The sequence below is a fragment of the Glycine soja genome, chromosome 16 (genome assembly GCF_004193775.1).
Source record: "Glycine soja cultivar W05 chromosome 16, ASM419377v2, whole genome shotgun sequence".
NCBI lineage: Eukaryota > Viridiplantae > Streptophyta > Magnoliopsida > Fabales > Fabaceae > Glycine > Glycine soja.
In genome coordinates, this window is record NC_041017.1 from 29,673,492 (window position 1) to 29,694,107 (window position 20,616).

At 29.4% G+C, this 20,616-nt stretch overlaps 2 protein-coding genes across 2 annotated transcripts; both read right to left on the reverse strand.

Moving 5' to 3' along the window:
* Positions 1-2,538: 2,538 nt before the first annotated feature.
* LOC114390530 (TMV resistance protein N-like) lies at positions 2,539-7,881 on the reverse strand. Its single transcript, XM_028351285.1, has 5 exons — positions 7,202-7,881; positions 4,881-5,991; positions 4,408-4,695; positions 3,458-4,252; positions 2,539-3,374 (listed from the first exon to the last, which is right to left on the reverse strand). Exons 1-5 carry the CDS (start codon positions 7,672-7,674, stop codon positions 2,952-2,954), a joined length of 3,090 nt encoding a protein of 1,029 aa, XP_028207086.1. The 5' UTR covers positions 7,675-7,881; the 3' UTR covers positions 2,539-2,951.
* Positions 7,882-14,870: 6,989 nt separating this feature from the next.
* Positions 14,871-16,368, reverse strand: LOC114388969 (auxilin-related protein 2-like). Its single transcript, XM_028349520.1, has 5 exons — positions 16,302-16,368; positions 16,147-16,212; positions 15,969-16,058; positions 15,508-15,684; positions 14,871-15,080 (listed from the first exon to the last, which is right to left on the reverse strand). Exons 2-5 carry the CDS (start codon positions 16,186-16,188, stop codon positions 15,045-15,047), a joined length of 345 nt encoding a protein of 114 aa, XP_028205321.1. The 5' UTR covers positions 16,189-16,212; positions 16,302-16,368; the 3' UTR covers positions 14,871-15,044.
* Between the last annotated feature and the right edge of the window lie 4,248 nt (positions 16,369-20,616).

Consider the following 20,616-nt stretch of genomic DNA (forward strand, 5'->3'; position numbering starts at 1 on the left):
TTTTAATCGCGACAAGCATAACATTACAATAAACACTTACAAAATAGGAAAACAAACATAAATTAGAATAAACACAATAATAAGTACAATATTGATTAAGAAGCATGATTGATTTATTGGTCTGAAATTTCTATAAATACAATTTAATCTTCATCTACTCTTATTTTTTTAATTGTTGCAAGCATAACGTTACAATAAACACTTAAAAAATTAGGAAAGCAAACATAGGTGTAATGTCATGCTTATTTTCCTATTTTTAATTGTTCAACGTAATGTTATATTTATGACAATAAAAAAGATGAAGATTAAATTATATTTTAGATAAATAGTCATTTTTGTCATTAAATATGTAAAGCGTTGACAAATTTTTGGAAACAAATTTATAAGCGTCTACACATTTAAGAATGAAAATGAATATTTATCCTTTAAAAAAGGAAAATTTCTCCATCTAAAATCTTTGACATCTGAGCTTGAGTTTTGCTTTTACTATTTTTTTTTTTTTTGTCTCATCTTTGTTTTCACATCTTATGCCTTCACGCTGTAGAGCTTAGTTTTGCCCTTTCTTTTTGTTTCTGTTATTCTTTCTTTTCACCTCTAAAGTAATCTATTTTGTTTGAGTTATGATAGTATGCACGAACCAATTCCCCGTTTTATGATGAAGTGAACGAATAATATAACTTAAGATCAAAATACTTGTTAACTTGAGAAAACATCATACATATCAACAAATGAACATGAAGTGTTTAGTCCGACTTCACAAAATTTCTTTATTGAACATGAGGTGTTTATATTTTTTTTTAAGCGGTACTTACTAATTTTCTTAAATAATATTACTAATATATAGATTCTTGTCATGATTTTTAATAATTTTTTAACCAGTGTGATTGAAATATTATTAATAGTATCTTTGTAAAAATAAGGCATTTCTTTAACTCAAGATTAGTACATAAGCTGCCAAATTTCTAATGTTTTGCTTCTCGAATTTTCGTGATGTTGTCCATTTTTATTTTATGTATGTTGATTATTATCTGGACTTAAAAACATTAGAGAAATTCTTCTATTTTATATATAGTATATTTTAATTTATTTTAATACAAACAAGCATTGCTAATATAAAAGTTTTTACATTATTATTTAGAAATGATTTTAATATATACATAATTATTATAAAAAATAATAATGAGGTTTTTATTTATATTTTTAAGATATTTGCCAATTAATTTCAAAAGAAAACTTACAATGGTATAATTCTTAAATTATTCTTGATAAAAAAAATATTTTTCTATTCAACCTTAATCGTGTTTGCGATCTTTTTAATTTGTTTATGTTGTTGATTTAAATTAAACTTTATATCAATTTAGGTCATTGCTAATGTAATTGAGTGTTTATGTCTGCATTAACTAATTAGTCTTGATGTCAAATAGGTTTATAAAAGGCTCACTGAGATTATATCTATTGATTAAGAAGAATAAGTGAGTATTGTTTATGTGAATTATCTATGTACATGTGTTGGTTGTGATTGAGTGTTAAGTGAATTCGATGAAAAATGAATGATTGTTGTATTTTTTTAATCAGCCAAAGAGTGATTATTTTAAATGTTTTTTACTTTTATCATTTTTAGATCTTATCATGAGTATGTATAATAGTTATTGTAAGAAAAAAAAAAAAACAACTCAGAAAAAATCAATCATGATTTGACTGATTCTTAAGTTTCATTAATAAAATAAACAAAATGAAATGTAACAAAGTCTAACAGAGTGACCCTTGACCCTTGCACATGCATGAATTCAATGCTAGTTTCGATTAAAGTTGCATAAAACACTAGCTCACTTAATCAAATCAGGGGCCAAGGCCTCACTGCACTTGGATCAATTTCCATACATAATTGCTTAGCTGAGTTCCTAATCTTAATATTATAGGATCTATAATATTACATAAATTTATTTGAACTCAAAATATTATTTGGGTCTACAGTTGACTCTACATATTAATATTTTTTTATATTTTTCAATTTGAACTCAAAATATTATTTTATTTGTATCATAAATAAAATTAAAATAATAAATATGTAACAATTGAAAAAATATAAAAAAAATACTATAGTAGAGAAAAGAATCTCATCATTTCTTGCAGAAGACAATATTTGCCGACCATCATTTTTTAAAAGCTTCACAGTATTTTTTTTCTAAACCAATTTTAAATAACATTTTTTTAAAAGTCATAAAAGCTAGCTTTGTGGAAAGAGTGAAAGGCCAAGGCTCTTCCTTCTTTCATGTTTTCTCAGCCTCACGATTCAAACTCTCTCATTCTTAACCTTTCTTTAACTTCCGGATACTCTCTCCGACGGCCGACAAAGGGTTCGACAACGAGATATAATCTACTATTAAAAAGAAATCAAATATCAATTGAAAACCCATTTTTATATATTTTTTATTAGTATTTTTAATTTTTAATTTTCTCTCTCGTATTTTTATTAGTACTATTAGTATTGGATGATGATTGTCTATGCAATAGACATTGCTCCATCTGATGTAATTATTTGGTTTGACCATGCTGGTACTGATTGTACCGGTTTTGGATTCATTTTAATAAAATTCCTTTCTTTTAGCTCTTAAAAAAATACAGATTATGGGGTATTTTCATTGAATCCAAAGCAAAATAGAATATCTAAAACCAAACTTGATTAGAGAACAAGAATCAGTAGGGCTAGATACAGTGTTGTCTTTTATCAGTGTTGATACCATACAACTGCTGAACTTGTTTCCTCTTTCATCCAATTATTGATTGCCGGAGCAGCAAGAAATTACAAGTGATAGTGCCCAGTTCCACACGTGTGACAAAAAACCCATATGTTGTTGCTGCTCTACAAATTGTGTCTCAACAACTTCACTGCCTACTAATCTTTGCTTTTTCCCCAACCCCAACCTCTGAACTACAAATGTTTGCTTTTTCTAAAAGCTAGGATCAGTGAATCGAATATCCTCCATGCTACTTTGCTCTTTCAATACATGGATTCCGCATTCGTCCCACGACTCTTCACCACATACAATCTGTGCATGGTTCCATTCACTCTTTGATAGTTCTTCATCTAAATTATCTTCCATTTGAAGACGAAAAACATATGTAGAATGTCTGAAGGTGCCACGGTAAAAATCAATAATTCCATGTTTATTATATACATATTCCGGTTTATTATTAATGATCACGCTGAGCAACTGATAACTTAAATTTAGCTTAACAATGCAAACAGTTATGGCTGGAAATTTGTTACGGAACCAGAAACAAATTGGTGGTCCCCAACTATGGCACTCAAACCACTCTGGAATCTGTACTCTTGGCAAACTAAAGTCAGTGTCTCCAGCCTCATGCAGTTCCTGTTAGTCATAAATAATTCATCAAGTTTAGCAACATTAAAATACTCTATCAATGACCAAATTGAAAACATAAAAAACATTACCTGATTCAGCAACATGCTTATGCTTGAGGAATTCAAGGCTGGGGAATCCATTGCAGATAATATTTTCAAGTTTGGAGGAATCCCTCTAATTTCTTGAAGACGATAGCAATAATCCAAAGTAAGGGTAGTTAAAAAGCGGCATTCTTTGATGCATTCGGGAATAACTGTGAATTTACTCCATGATAGGTTCAACTTCTTCACGTTTACAAAACATGAGAGAAATAGCGGAAGAAGCTCATCTGACAGTTCCAAAGTAAGAGATTGAACGCTTGAACACACGACTGAGGTCAATTTCAAAACATCGTCAGGCAATAGCCTCCATTGCAAACCGGCAGCATCAATTTGATTTAGTTCTGGCATCATGCAGATGTTCGAAATGAGGGTGGCAGCATCAAAGTCATATTTTATAAAAGTTGTCAGAACTAACAATTGAAGCCGAGTAAGATTTCGAAATGAAGGTGGGAGTTTTGTTATGGCACAACCAGTCCAGGAAAGTTGTGTCATATTTTCCATCTTTCCTAATATTTCAGGAAAACTCTTGAGATTGTAACAACCCGAAAATTCAAACCTTTCAAGAGAGGTCAACTTCAACGGTGGAAAACTCTTAAGCTTTGGGCAACCTGCAGCATCCAAGATTTTAAGCTTTTCCAATAAACCAACTGAATGGTGAATTGTAAATAAATTCCGACACTTTCTAAATGACAAATTTTCCAAATTTGAGAGACAAGATACATCTGGTATCCATCTAAAACTATCACACTCGTCCAAAATTAAACTTGTCAAATTCACGAGCCTCTGCAACGTAAAAAGGAAATAAAAAAAGATGTAAATCAATAAACAAGAAGTGATTATTACTACAAAACGTTAAAAAAAAAAAAAAGAACACATAAATAACCATAAACTGAACTTATTACAATACAATATCAATGAAATGAACTCAATACACTTGCCTTTTTAAATAATGGGGCCAACCTGAGTGACGTAATGCTACTATGGGGTAACTTGCATATAGCAAGTTGCTTTGGGTTAAAATTACGTGGCCATTCCTGTGAAGGACATCTCGACCATTCCAATACTCTTAAAGTATTAGGAAGATGTTTGGGACCTTTGGAAAAACAATCACTCTTGATAATAAGTGTTTTCAGATTTTCCATCTTCTTGAAGCCATCTCCATCCCATTCCACTTCTTCTCCAAATGAGGAAAAATTCATACATATGATTTCAATCTTTCTAGTCCCCTTTTAACACAAAAATCATGAATCAACCACAATACATGAATATATATTGCGACTATAACAGGCCAACTTAGAGAAATATACATATTATAAAGCAAAAAATACTTGTGACAAGAGCATGTAATAATTAAAAGAGATAATCCATGTTTAAAGATGAATACCAAATCATTCAGTGTATCAAAACTTACCTTATTTTCTTGTAAAACTTGATTTATATCCTCATGAGACCATAACCTGCTACGTTTCCCAGGCTCTGTTGGTGATTCTCTTCTGACAATTTCTTTACCCATGTCTTCTATTAAGTCATGTAATCTCATGACCTTAGTAGGCCAGCAATGAATGTTTATCAGAGATTTTTTAACCAACACCCCAATATGATATTTCATGCAACGACCATAATGAGCATAAAGTATATCTTGAACATATGTCAATTCATAATCTTTGAAGCCACAAGCAATATCAAGAAAAATACTTTTCTCATCTTCATTCAAAGCATCATAGCTTACTTTAAGTATGTCATAGATCTTTTTATCAGGAATTCTTTCATATCCATCTAGAGCAGATTCCCATTCTTCTATACTTTTTCCAAATAAGTTGGAACCCATTACTTCTAGAGCCAATGGGAGGCCTGAAGCATAAGTTATCGCTCGATTCAAAATATCATGGTAACTTGGATCAACTTCTTTTTCCAACTCAAAAGCCTTCTGAGTAAGTAATTGAAGAGCATGTTTCTTATTCAACTCTCTCACCTCATATGTTATTTTAACTTTGTGAAGCGCTAACAAATGTTCGTCTCGAGTGGTGATGATGACTCTACTACCACGACCAAACCAATCAGGGTTGCCAATAATCGCTTGTAACTGTTTATGTTCATCAACATCATCTAGAATCAGAAGAACCTTCTTTTGCTTGAGCTTACGCTGTATTATGGTACTTCCTTCTCTCGAATTTGCTAACTTAATTTCTCCATCTGTTTTAGAAAGAAGGACGCTTTGGAGATGTACTAACCCATTTTTATTGGAAGTTTCTCTCACATTTTCAAGAAAGCAAGAAGCTTCAAAATGATCAACAATGGAATTATAGACCGCGACAGCAAGTGTTGTTTTACCCACTCCAGGGAGTCCATGGATCCCCACCATGTGAACAACATCATCACGTCCAACATCTAGAAGCTCCTTTACTTCTAGCAAGGGTGACTCTAGCCCAACCAGGACATCCGAAACATATAAATGATCACCATTAAGCTTGTTAGACACCGATTCAAGTATCTCCTTAATAAACTTGTATTCATATTTGTTCCTGTTCAACATAGAAATTGTGTGAAATCGGACTAAACACCTCATGTCCATTTGTTGATATATGTATGGTGTCTTTTCAAGCTAACAAGTATTTTGATCCTAAGTTACAAAATTCACTCATGTACTTCACCATAAAGCCACGAATTGGTTCATGCATACCAATTCACACGACTCATTTTTGAACTTGTTTGTTAAAATTTGTAAGTAAATTCCTGATGAGGAACGAGAAACGATGGAGAAAATTGCATATTGTAACTCAAACAAAATAAACTACTTTAGAGGTAAAAAAAGATATATTTTGGAGATTTTTTATAAAAAAAAGTTATAGCTCTTGCATATTAAAATGTTTAATATATCGGCCAAAAAAAAAAGTTACCCCTTTTACAATGTTTTCTAATATTTATATTCTCACTAGAAGATGGGAAAGTGATATTTCTCTAATACACAAATGACTTTCTTTTTTATTTAAATTACTTTAAATTTTGTTATAAAAAATACTAATTTTTTATATAAATTATTTAAATTTTTAAGATTATTTTCATGCATATTAAAATGTTAAATATATCCAAAAATAATATTCTCATGTTAAATTCCCAAAAATATAAAAAAAAAACTTCCGTAAAACAAATACACAATTTTATGTAATTAAAATTAATAATATATATTATATTATAATTAGAACATATAATAAATAAATTTATATAAATTTATTTTTATATTATAAATTAGAATATATAATTTGAAAAGTGGAATTTCTTCTCTTCACTTTGTGAATTAAATATTCTTAATATTTTTATATATAATATTCTTAATATTTGTCTCTTCTCTTATTCGAAAGCATACACACCATCTTACAATAAAATATATAACCTTATTTTCTTGGATCACCAACTAATATCCTTATTAATACGTTCTCTAAATACTTAATTCGCAACTATATTTCAACTCTTTCAAGAAGATCAATATCTTAAAAACAATGCATATCTCCTTGAAAGACAACATAAAGTAGAGTACCGGTTGTATATATACATCCCCCAAGGGCCAGTCCTTGGTAAGGCCGTCTACTGGGTACCTAAGCCCATGTGTCCTACCGGAGCATATTACGATTTATGTGATTATACTTTTATCACTTTAAAATTGAACATTAAAGTGTGATTAGACAAGTCAAAATTGAAGAATTTAAAATAAAGTAAGTGAGGAAGGGTACGTACCCATCAGGTTGGAAATGATGGCCAGAAAAGTTAGAAACTTGGCGCAGAGCCATCTTCCAGGTCTTAAGCTTGCCCATGTAATTAGAGTTCAAGTTCTTTTCATGATTAGCCAGTGCTTCTCCAAAACTACCTCTATGGTGTCGGACATCTGAAGGATCCACTTTATAAAAAACTGGCAAAACCAACACATCATCCCACCCCTTAGTAAAGTTAAGGATGTGAGTGAGTTCGTTTAAGCAAAAGAAAGAAGATGCGTAGTTTTCAGAGAGCACGATGATGAAAATCTTGGAGTTCTTAATTGCTTCCTCAAGTGCTTTTGTGATTTGGTCCGCTTTCTGGGGCTCGTCGTCATCAATGAAGGTGTGAATTCCCCTTTCGCGAAGGACATTGTAGAGATTGCCAGTGAAACCATGACGAGTATCTTCCCTTCGGAAGCTGAGGAACACATCGTAGGAGAATGATCGCCAAGCCATCAGAAGTTAGAATGAAGGTTTGTATGATTGTAGATGGAGGAGTGTTGGGGCTCCATAGTAATAAAACAAAGCAAACTTATAGCCTTAAGCTTACAGCGTTTCTGTGAAGCTTCATATCTCTCTCTTTTGTTTTTTTTTTTTTTTTTTACTATGCCCTACGATCTCTACGAAACTTAAAAAGAGTTTTATATTAAGCTTCATATGACTTTTTCTTTCACTATGGCCCTACATACTTAATTAATGGTGAAATATATATATATATATATATATATATATATATATATATATATAATTTTAATTATAAAATATCTTAATATTAGTCATTGCATCTTTTAATTGTTTTCTTCACATTTGGTCTGATCATTTGTCCGGACTTTGGAAATGGAAATATTTAACAACGATAATAAATATGTACAATAATGATATAATAATGATCCATTCAGGAAAAAAATATACAATAATAACAATAAGTATAAAAAATATACTATAAATTTTAGTGCTATGTGAATACTATAGTTAAAGTAAAAATACATAAAAATATATTTTAATTTTAAATAAATAATTAAGAGTAATCAAATTAATTATAATATAATTTATCTTTTTAATAGCATTCATTGTCTTTTTAATTAAAATTAAATTGGTTGGATACAAGTTATTATTTATAAAGATAATAAGAATTAATTTTATTAATAATAATCAAATTAGTTCATGTTATCATTAATTTAAATTTATATAAAAAGGCAGTTTTTGTAAAAATTAATTTGATTATTATAATACTATTACAAAATGTAATATGTATTGTTGTTAATATAATTTGTATCAAAATTAATTCAGGTAAAATATAACTTTTTTTACTAATAATTTTTCATGAAAGAATTCCCAGTGAAATGATTTTGTTGTGCAAATTTTTTTGCATCCCCTAGTATATCGAAATCATAATTCTATTATGATATAAAAAAAATGAAATGAAACTTTGTTATCCAAAAAGATTGAATGAAATTATGATTTTATTATGTTTAAAAAAATGAAAAAAAAAACTTTTAGTAATTGCACTTCACTAATAGGGGTTAAGAGAGTGGTGGGATGGGGAAGGATTGGTAAAATGTTGAAACTGTATTTTAGTAATTGCACTTCACTAATAGGGGTTAAGAGAAATTTTATAGGAGTCAATAATAGCATCCTTTGTAAAATTGCTTGCCCCTTATATAACGTCTGATCAAACAACTTGGGTTGGGCATATCATATGATTAACAATAGAGTTCGGTATGTGAATGAGTGTGAATTAAGCATCTTACGTAATTGTATTTTATTTTCCACTTTTTTTATTTTTTCCATATGAATGCGTATAAAAATGATTTAAATCAAAGAGGACAATAAAATTATTCCATTTTAATTATAGTATCTAAAAGACTTTTAATTTCTTTGCAAAGTTAAAAATATATATTCATCTTTTAGCTATGAAAAAAATGTATTCTTCGTCTTATTTTACATCTGATCATATTTATAAAAATAAGTTGTAGTGTAAATAGGACCAGAGGTGGTAATTTGAGGGGGAAAATTATGTTCAGTATTGTTATCTTTTGCTCTATTTCACAACGGGAAGCTACTATTTTCATCTAAGATTTTAGTATCTCACCCCTTTATTCTGTTGTATTTTCTTATTTTGAAAAATATCATTTTGACTAAAACTTGATTTCATTGTTTATTTATTACAATGGAATCATCTTTTCATTACAATGGAGGGATGCAATGTAAATTAACAATAAAGTGTGATTTAATTTGTACCTCCTCACAAAAATGAAAACACTTTTATGTTATCAATAACAAACTTGATTCCATTGTCTATTGATCACAATGAAGCCATGTTTTGTTACAACAGAGAGATACAATGTAAATTAACAACAAAATGTGATTTCATAGTGTATTTTGATCAACAAAATCTCCTTCCCGTTGTGTATTGAGTTTGCACCTCCTAATGAAATGACTTTTATGTTAATCAAAATAACAATAGAATTGTATTTTTTTTTTTTATATTTTGCTCAACCAAAATATCTTTCCATTGCGTTAAATTTTTGCAAAAAAAAAATATAATTTTTTTGCTGATTTTTTTTAACAATTGATATCATAATTATTTATATTACTATTAAAAAAGGCAATCATGACAATTTCTATAATAATTATTTTGATTACTAAAAAGATAACTTGTATCGTCATTAAATAATTAAAGAAAAAAACGTAATAAACAAAGCTGGGATTTTGTTATGTAAATGATTATTTGTAAGGATCTTATTATGTAATTAAAGTTTAATTAATTGATTTGTTTGTTTCCATACGAGCATTGTTTGGATATTTGGATGAGTATTCCTTTGTTACAGAGGGACTAAACCCTTGGGTACAAAATACCTGTTACATCATGTTCTACTATTTTTACATGGTTAGGGTATCATTTTTTTTTTAAACTACAATTTTAGTTATTCTATTTATATTAATTTTGTGTAATATAAATTTAATGTTTTTATTTAATAATAATAATTATTATTATTATTATTATTATTGTTGTTATTATTATTTATTTTTCCTTAATTTTAGTTTTATTTTCATTGCTTACTAATTTTCAAAAGTTATTTATGAAAATAATTATATGTTTAAAATTTTAAATATTATTGTTTTCATATTTATTAATTTATTAAATATATCACCAATTATCTGTATTTATTATTAATCTTTAATATGCTATTAACTATTATATTCTATTGTTTCTTTGTAATAATAATTATATTGCTACATACTAGCTATTTCAAATCATGATATTTAATTAATTTTTATTATCTTTTATGATCTAGATGTATAAGGATATTAACTTATTGTTATTATTATTGTTGCATTATTATTGTTATTATTGACGTCTAATATTTGCTATCAATTTAATTATTTAAATTATTTATGGTAATTTTTAGCATATATTTCAAAATTAAAAATATTATTCTTAAATTTATTGCGTTAGTGATAATTATTAAATTATTTACATTGATACCATGTATTTTATAGAACATAAATTAGCTAATTAATAGTTAAAAATTATCATTCGACAATTGATTTGAGCAGGGAAAAATAAAGATTTGTAAAGAAATTATTCAAAATATGATTGATACAAAAATAAAAATTATCACAATAATAAAATATCTTCATGTCTTGTTGAACAGATATAATGTAAAAGTAAGATTTCTAATACAATAGTTATAAAAGAAAAAAAATGAAACATGTATAAAAAACCTAAACAATAATAATAATTCAAACTTATAATAACATAACACTAAAACGAAGAAGAAGAAAAAACAAAAATGCTTCTTGCAAAGAAAAAAGAAAAAAATAATGAAAGAGAAAGAGAAAAATGATTCATGCAAGAACTTTCTAATAAAAGCATGATATTGATACAAATGTTTATTCAATTTCATAAAAAATATTTAAAGAAAAAATTAGACCTAAAATTAAAATATAAATATAAAAAATACTTAAAAAAATTTAAACAAATATTTTTTTTATCAAAGATGAATATAAATTCACATTATATCTTACTAATCTAAAAGATTTAATTTTGATTTTTTGACAATGACCGATGGTATGTTTAAAGTATCCTTTCATACATAAAAATGAAAAATAAAAGAAATGATATTATATCAAAATATAAAATATGAAGAGAAAAAAAAAAAAGAGAAATGATACTTGCAAAGAAGAAATAATGATAAAAGACAAAAAGTAAGATGATATACGGATGAAATATGATTTTCAATTTTCACTTTTCATTCCTCAAAATGTATTGGATAATTCATATAAGAAATTTTTAATAAAAACATGATATTGATTCAAATGTTTATTCAATTTCACAAAAATCATTCAAAGAAAGAGTTAGATCTAAAATCAATATATAAATATAATTAACACTAAAAATAAAAATGTAAACAAATAAATTTCTATCAATTATAAATATAAATCCACCTTATATCTCGCCAATTTAGAAGAGTTAAATCCTCATTTTTACCAATGATCAATAACACATTTAAGCATCTTTTTTATACATAAAAATAAAAATAAAGAATAAAATGAATGATATTATAATAATGAAAAGAAGACACATTAGAAAGAAATTGGGTGGAGTGGATATTTACAACCCTTAGAAGCATAATCTATATACAAAATAAAATCATCAATTTGATAATGAATGGTGAAAAATATAATATAATTTTAATTATAATCAATCACTATAAATATTATTTATTTTAAATGCATTTTAATTATTAAAACTTTAAATAATAGTAAATTTGTATAAAGAACCAAATAAAAAAGGAACAAATAATATATGATAGGATTTTAATATATAATAATAATAATGATGATGTCTACTATTTTAATATATATAATAATAATAATGTCTTACACAATTTTAATATATATTGTTTTATAGTATATAATATTATACATATTTTTAGTTATTTTTTGAAATATATACTTTAATATATCTTTTTTTAAAATACAATTAAACATAGTCAAATATTATTTAATTTACCATTAATATAAAATTTATTATTTATAATAGTATCAATTTTATTTAATTAGGGTTAATACATTTAAATGACTATGGATGAACTTAATTGAAAATTATACTTTCAATCTTAAAACTCATTCATATATATATATATATATATATACACACACACACAAATAGTTTTTTATTAATTTTGTTTAATATAATTTAACAATCTTTAAATACATGTAACCATTAAATCTTATTGGTATTCATTGTGTAGCTTCAATGTAGCATCAAAATAATATGAAATATTTTTTTTAATCATTGAACAAAAGTTGTTTTAGAAAACATCATTTAAAATTAAAAAATATTGTTAATTTTATAATACGATACATTTTGTAACATATATGTTTACATATAACTATTTTTCTATAAAAGTAAAGTCCATAATATTTATTATTTAATTATTAAATTTATAGTTTTTAAAAAAAGTAGTTTATAAAATAAATTTTTTAAAAAATAATGTAAAAATTATTATATTTATATTAATTGTTAGTCTTCTATAATTAATTTATATTTATCTAATTAGTTTTAAATTAAATTAATAATTAACATTGAATATAACTATTGATAATTTTATTCGCAATCAATGTCACACTAATGAGTCCACTTAGAGATAAGAAATAAATTAATCACAATTAAAGTTAGAATGAACATGTGCAAGGATTTTTAAATGATCAAATTGGGGTTTACTTTATAACATTTATTATATTATAATTCTTCTTTTGCGATTATAATTACCAGATTGTTGTGTTTGATAGACTAATTGAGGCTAATTGATGTCCTAATGTGACTCCGTTAATAAAATTGAGTGTTCTAAGTGTTTTTCGTGTTTTTGAACTATCATTTTAATTCCTTTGATTTTGATATGATTATGTGAAATTATTTAAGAGAACATAACATATTAATCTTATTATTGTGTAACATGTATATGATAGAGGAGTGATAAGGTGTTGTCTTGGGATTATAAAAGTGCGTTGAAGTATGTGTAAGTACCAAATTGAATATGTGTTAAAGTGTTAGATCACATATATATTGAGATGTGCGCATTGAGTTGTGAACAATGAATTGTATAGTCAACACATGCAATGCACCACTTTCATATACCTATAAGAACAAGTCTTTCTCACCCTTTAACATTTCTATTAAATTATTTTCCAAAGCTATTATCATGAGAAATAGTTACTATCTTCATCACTATTTTTGGCCTAGATCGAGAATATCACAAATGGTTTTATTTTAAAATTTCACTACTCTGAAGGAAAATTGTATTGTCTTGTCCCCGCTAAAAATTAAGACAAAATGAGGAATAGTGATGGTGCATTCGCAATGTTGACTTGGCTATCTCATGCTCTAAGCATGACAAATAAATTATGTCATTCATTTTGGTTTACCATAACAGTGTTTAACGGACATGTTCTAAGCATGTCCCGCTAAATAAATTATGACAAATATATAAATTGTTCATTAATTTTGGTTTACCAAAACAGTATTAAATTATATTTTGTAAATAAATTTCATATTAAATTATTTTTATAAACAAAATTCTTATTAAATTGAATTATTTTCATAAATAATCATCCATTTTTAATTAACAATCAATTACATCTTAGACTGATATTAATCAATAACTTAATTGACATGTAAGAATTTTATACCAACCATTACCATGATTACCAAAATTCGAACATTTATCAATCTCAGGTAAACCTGTATGATGTTCAAATTAAATATTGATTGACATTGAATAGAAGTGATACACGATTGGCTCAAATTAATATTGATTTAGGTTTAAGACACTTGTACATCTTGTGATTGAATTTGAACATTAGTAATTAATAAATTGGATTGACGTCAATAATTCAATTTTTTTATTAAAATAAATTAACATTTAAATATTTTATTTCATTCTGATAATTTATATTGTAAATTAAACTAAATTATTTGCTTAAATGTTTTCCATATTAATTACTTTCATAAATAAGTACATCAGCTGTAGCAAGTTGTGAGTAAGGTATAAACGTTCTTACTTTTTATTTATTTATTGAAATTGAAGACAAAGGTTTTTTTTAATAATTTATATCTAATTGAGTTAGATTTTCTTCACATAGGTAACTTTCATTTATAACTAATAAAAAATTGTAAACAAAAAAACAACATAAATACAATTATGTTGTGCTCTTTATTGAGATACACAACAAATTTGTATTTCTTTTTTAAACCAAAAAAAATTACACAAGATGTATCCCAATAGAATCATGATTTTATTGTATAATTTTTTCATAAACCATCATGCATAATAGAATTACAATTTCATTATACAAGGCGAAAAAAACGCTAGAAAAGTAGCACCACGCTCCAGCCTCGGTTGACGCCTCTGAGTAGCAACTAATCTTTAGAAATGAAAGAATGATCAAAAGTGCAATCAATAAATTTTCGCCTTACTAGACTAAGTTGAAATCTAGAAGCATTCAGCCAATTCCATGCTGATTCATGGTGTTTTATATCCTTAAAATATATTATGATTCAAGATTCAGAACAGGAATTTCAAAAAGTGTGTTGGTCATATAAATGCAAGCCCCTATATGCTTTTTTGTATGTATTTACTTTTAAATTTTTGCTATAATTAGGATGAATATTTCTTACATATAAATATTTAGGGAATAATAATATTACAGAACGTGGAAAATGATAAAAATAACGAGGTATCCGCAGAATCCCATATTGCTAGCTAAGGGAACTGCTCTCTTGCAAAGGGGAATGTTCAAAAACAGAACAGTGGGTGCTATCGCTCTTCTGAGTTGAATTTGTTCCAAGCTTCCTGGATATTGAAAGGGGGAAAAAAGAAAAACAAAGAAAGCCAAAATAAGGGGTCGTTCATAATAAAGTCTATGGTCTAAGATGCTCCATGCAACTTGAACGTTTTATCATCAGAATGAGGGGATATTGGATAGATCATCTTGCCAAGTAAGAAACAAAGAACAAAATAGTTTACATTTATTGACATTCAAGCTTGGGGTAGGAGGTTTGGTAAAAGGTGCCAGATACCAACCTCGCCAAGCACATGAGCATTTATCGGCATGTTTGAGTATTTGCATACTTTCATATGCTAATGAGTAAGTGATGATGTGCATGTGCACTTGATAGATTTTAAGTTATGCAACAGCATTATGGTTTGCTCTGGCAAATATCCCTATGCAGACGGTTCAAATAAATAAATTAACTGAAAGATGCCATGCAAGACATACCTTTAGGAGATCAAAGACTTTCTCACATATGTATTTGTGTTGAATACTTGCTCCACGTTGCTGCAACTTGTCAGGATGGACACAAAGGGTGGCCTTCCTGTAAGTTTTCTTTACAGCGGCAGAAGTAATGACGTCCGTGAGTGGGATTGGCTGCCAGCCACTATCAGGCCCAAGAATCTGACAAGATGAAAAAATTAGATAAGGAACAACATGGAGAGTCTAGTTAATCAGGATAAGGAAATATTCCAAATAGGGGGGGGGGGGGAGAAAGAGATGGTAAAAGGAAGTTAAGAACATCAGAAATCAGGACTAAGTAACCAATTTAGTGTCATCTGTTTGAGACTTGTTTAGTGGACCTTCAAATGTCACCCCTTACAGTGTTGAGTGAAAAGAAGTTGGGGTAAGAGAAGAAAGGAGGGGCATATGAGTTATTTGACTTATTTTAGAAGGCAAAAACCTACATATAGCAAGGTTGAAAGTAATGCACGCAAATTTCCTTCTTTTCCACTTGACCACCTCCTGACTTCAGTATCCAGGGTTTCTGCTAATCTCTGCAGAGTATCACACTGGAGTAAGCAACAAAATGTGTAAACAACAATTGAGAAGCTAAAAAGAACAACTGTTTGGATATAAGCTCACATTTCTCTCAGCTTGCTCCTTCTGGGCTACAAGGTCACGCATGTTCTTTTCTTCCAAAGCTTTTGCCTTACATTCCCAAAAAACTCATGGTCAATCTCATTTATTCTGTAAGTACAATTTATGTATGATTAACATAACAAGGTTGAAGAACTTACTGCACGCTCAGCTGTTCGGCAATACCTCTCCAGTCTAGCTCTACACCTCTGAGCTGATTCACCTTCTCGTTCTAATCTTTCAGTAAAAGAGGAAGCTTCAAGTAAAGGACAATACTGGTTAGGATTATATCAAGTGGAAGCAGTAAAATGTTGATTGAATTTTTATACAAAAGTACTGCAGGGGTTTCACATATCACATACCACCATAAACTGAGGAATATGGATATTTGGAATGCGTGAAGGAGCTAGAGTTCTAACAATGTGGATCCAGTATATCCTGCCATGTAATTGTTGCAAACTCAGTAAGAAATTATGCAATTTATCACTTGCAGATTTAAGTGGATCTGTGGATACTTACTGAGGATGAAGAGCCCTGTCTCCTACCATATCTGAAAGAAACACTAAATTTGTCAGTGACAGATCTTACTAATCGATCTCTGGACTCAAATGCAGCTCTATCAACCTTAACTTTGTCCATTGCACACTCTCGAGCCTCTGTAGTTGCTCTTTCTACAGCAGTTTGCTCTGCTTTCAATCTGGCTTCTGCAGCTGCCTTATCAGCATATGTTTTGTCCCTGGCCTTAGTGCATGCCTTTTCAAGTCTTTCTCTGGCCTCAGCCAGCGCTCTTTGTCGAGCTTCTGTAGGTTCTCTCTCAAATGCAGCCCTTTCTGCTCTCTCACGAGCATCAACATATGTTCTATCACGAGCCTCCAAAGTTGCTTTATCAACCGCCATCCTATCTTTTTCTTTTTCCTTTTCCCTCTCAGCCTCTAGCATTGCACTATCAACAGCCATTTTGTCTTTCTGTCTTTCCCTTTCTCTCTCCATCTCCTCTTCCATCTTTTTCCAACTCTCTTTCTCTTCTGATCCTCTCAACATCTTTCTCTACTGAGGCAGAAGTTTCATTAAGATTTTTCTCTTTGCTTTTGGTGGAATGTGATACATGAGCCCTTTGAGAAGGTTTCTGGATATTCCCCACTTCTTGCACTGCAGCAGGTTCATCTGCTATTGTGTTCCTTCTGTAATCACCTTGGCTTGATGACATTTGGTCCCTGCTTTCTTCGGGGTTTATTGCAACATTCAGATGTTGTTTAGTATTTCCTCTCTCACCAATTTTCCTCTCTCCACTTTGAGCATCAAATTTCATTTGAGGGGCAGTCTTAGTTTTCTCAGTGCATGTCTGTTCACAACTAAAACTATGCTCATCACCATTGAAATTTGTTGCAGTGCAAGCCACCTTTCCTGAATGCTCTGCTTCTCCTTGGGACATTTCAGAAGCTCCTTTTCCCCTGTTATCCTTTAGATTTTCCACAACACCTTTTCCAATTTCTTTTCACCAACTTTGCAGTCAGTTTCTGTCTTTCCAATTTCTTGGTCAGCAATAAGGCTTTGAGCATTTTGGGTTGCAACAAGTTGCCCCTAAAGATCTGCACCTTTATCAAGCCACCTTGTGCAAGGTGTAATGCTATGACCAGAAACACTTATCCATTTTGCAATGACTATCGAATACTATAAACTACAATAAACTCAATATATGAACATGCTTCTGTGTGTCTTCAACTAATAATAGTAATAGTTAAGAGTTAAAATAAAATAATAGCATACTTATATGCAAAGAACCAATTCAAGCCATATATTCCTTTTTTCACTATTCAATAATAATGAAATATATGATCATGTAACCATTCAATAATAATGAATCCTCTTTCATCCAGTTATTGATTGTCGGAGCAGCAAGAAATTACAAGTGCTAGTGCCCAGTTCCACATGTGTGACAAAAAACCCATATGTTGTTGCTGCTCTACAAAATGTGTCTCAACAACTTCACTGCCTACTAATCTTTGCTTTTTCCCAACCGCAACCTCTGAACTACAAAATTTTCTTTTTCTAAAAGGATCAGTGAATCAAATATCCTCCATGCTACTTTGCTCTTTCAATACATGGATCCGACGAATCTTTACATACAATCTCTGTACGGTTCCATTCACTCTTTGATAGTTCTTCATCTAAATTATCTTCAATTTGAAGACGAAAAATAGTTGTAGAATGTGTTGCAAAGAAATAGCCACCATGGACACGTTGATGTTTGTTGACCATTTGACAAGTGTATCAAATGTCCAAGTAGTAAAACTCGAAAGTCTGAGTGTCGAATTTCACAGAAATTTTGTGTGTTATACTCGTATTGAATACTTTTCAATTTATAAGAGAAAAATTAATTAAAGAAAGGGGTAGAAGAAAGAATGGAAAACAAGGATTTATAAGTAACAGAGATCAAAGAAATTAAAAACAAAAGAATTAAATACGAAATTCAATGAAATGCGAATATTAGGACCTAGCATGTCTCATCTGTCTAGGATATATGATTTCATGATTTTTCTTTACCAATTCAAGTGAAGTTATCCTACACACATCTATTTATTCTACTTGCTCCTGATGCCTCACGATGACAAGCCTATTTTATTTATCTATCTCTCAAATGCCTTTGAAAATATTCAACAAATAAAATGCATGAAGTCTGAATTCTAGATGTTTGCAAAAATACATGGGCATAAAATTATCATTCTATGCCTAGCAATGATTTTCTTATGATATTTTTTCTTTTTGTTCTGTTAGAAGTCATTCTTTGTCGAGTGTCTAACCCCCAAAACTAATGCATGCATATCTCTTTAAATCTTATTTAGAAGTTATCCTCTGTCGAGCACCTAATCCCTAAAAGAATGTAAAGATGAATAATGCATAAAAGATAAGTAAAAAAGACAATAGGATAGAAAACACCTGGTATTGTATTGATAAATAATGAAGAATACATCATACATCGCTTTGGCTTTTTAGGTCTATCAGTCCCTAACTAGGGGTTTAGCCCCTCATGGCCATTGAGGGCTTTACACTAGATGGGGTATAAGAACTGATGGAAGGAAAGGGGTGAAAGAAAGAAAGGGAAGAAATGGTGAAAGACATAAGAGAATTCCCTAAGGAAGAGTTCTCAGATTTTAGGTAGTAATTAGAATATTCTGAGACTCGGTGTGTCGTTTCCCCTTGGTATGACTCTCTATTTATAACTGTTGAAGTAAGCTTTGGGCCTTTGTAGGCTCTCTTAACGCGCCCTTACTCACTTAGCGCAGACTGGATCACACGCTTAGCGAGCTCCTCTCGCTTAGTGCGTATTGTTCTAGCTTGCGAGCTTAGTGCGGGTACTGAATCTCACGCTTAGCGCCTGCGTCTCCCATTGTGCTCAGTGCGAGCTACGCGCTGAGCAAGACGTTGAGCCGGGCCTTATTGCTGATTTCTTCTTTTCTTCGTTATTTCTTCAACTTTTTGCTTTTAGTCCCTCTAGTTTTTATATCTTCAGCCAGGATTTGACAAAACATCAATTCTTAACAATTAAGCCCTAATAATTGTTAAATAATTATTTTTAAAGACAACTTTTCATTATTCTCTAGTATCAACAATACAATTATTAAGTAGTTATCAATGTTTATGTTCATGTTTATTATCACTGATCACGGTGAGAACCAGATAATTGGAAAATTCCTTAAAATGTGACTCAACAATGCAAACAGTTATGACTAGGAATTCATTACCGAACCAGAAAAAAATTGATGATCCCCGACTCTGACACTCAAACCACTCTGGAATCTTTACTATTGGCAAACTAAAGTAGGTGTTTCCAACCTTGGGCAATTTCTGTTAGTCATAAATAATTCATCAAGTTTAGCAACATTAAAATACTCTGTCAATGAACAAATTGAAAACATAAAAAACACTACCTGATTGAGGAAGTCAAGGCTAGGCATCCTAATGCAGAGAATTCTTTCAAGTTTGGAGGAATCCCTCTAATTTCTTGAAGATGTTTGCAATATTCCAAAGTAAGGATACATAAAAAGTGGCATTCTTTGATGCATTCGGGAATAACTGTGAACTTACTCCCTATTAGTTCTAAATTCACCACATTTACAAAACATGAGAGAAATAGCGAAAAAAGCTCATCTGGCACTTTGAAACAAAGAATTTGAATGCTTGAAGGCATCTCCATCCCATTCTACTTCTTCTCCATATGAGGAAAAATTCATACATATGATTTCAATCTTTCTAGTCCCCTTTTAACACAAAAATCATGAATCAACCACCATAAATGAATATACATTGGGTCTTTAACATGCCTATTTTGAGAAATGTACATATTATAAAGCAAAAAATACTCGTGACAAGAGCATGTAATAATTAAAAGAGATAATTCACGTTTAAAGATGAAAACCTAATCATTCAGTGTATCAATCTTACTTACCTTATTTTCTTTTAAAACTTGATTTAGAT

Excerpts from the sequence above, each read along its gene's own strand:
- LOC114390530 (XM_028351285.1), bottom strand. The coding sequence starts at position 7,674 with ATGGCTTGGCGATCATTCTCCTACGATGTGTTCCTCAGCTTCCGAAGG. Across the intron at positions 5,992-7,201 it reads CATCATTTCCAACCTGATGG|GAACAAATATGAATACAAGT; the intron begins GTACGTACCCTT and ends TATGTTGAACAG. Across the intron at positions 4,253-4,407 it reads TGGCCCCATTATTTAAAAAG|AGGCTCGTGAATTTGACAAG; the intron begins GCAAGTGTATTG and ends TTTACGTTGCAG.
- LOC114388969 (XM_028349520.1), bottom strand. The coding sequence starts at position 16,188 with ATGCGTGACCTTGTAGCCCAGAAGGAGCAAGCTGAGAGAAAT. Across the intron at positions 15,685-15,968 it reads TACTTTCAACCTTGCTATAT|ATTCTTGGGCCTGATAGTGG; the intron begins GTAGGTTTTTGC and ends TCATCTTGTCAG. Across the intron at positions 15,081-15,507 it reads AAGTCTTTGATCTCCTAAAG|GAAGCTTGGAACAAATTCAA; the intron begins GTATGTCTTGCA and ends TTCAATATCCAG.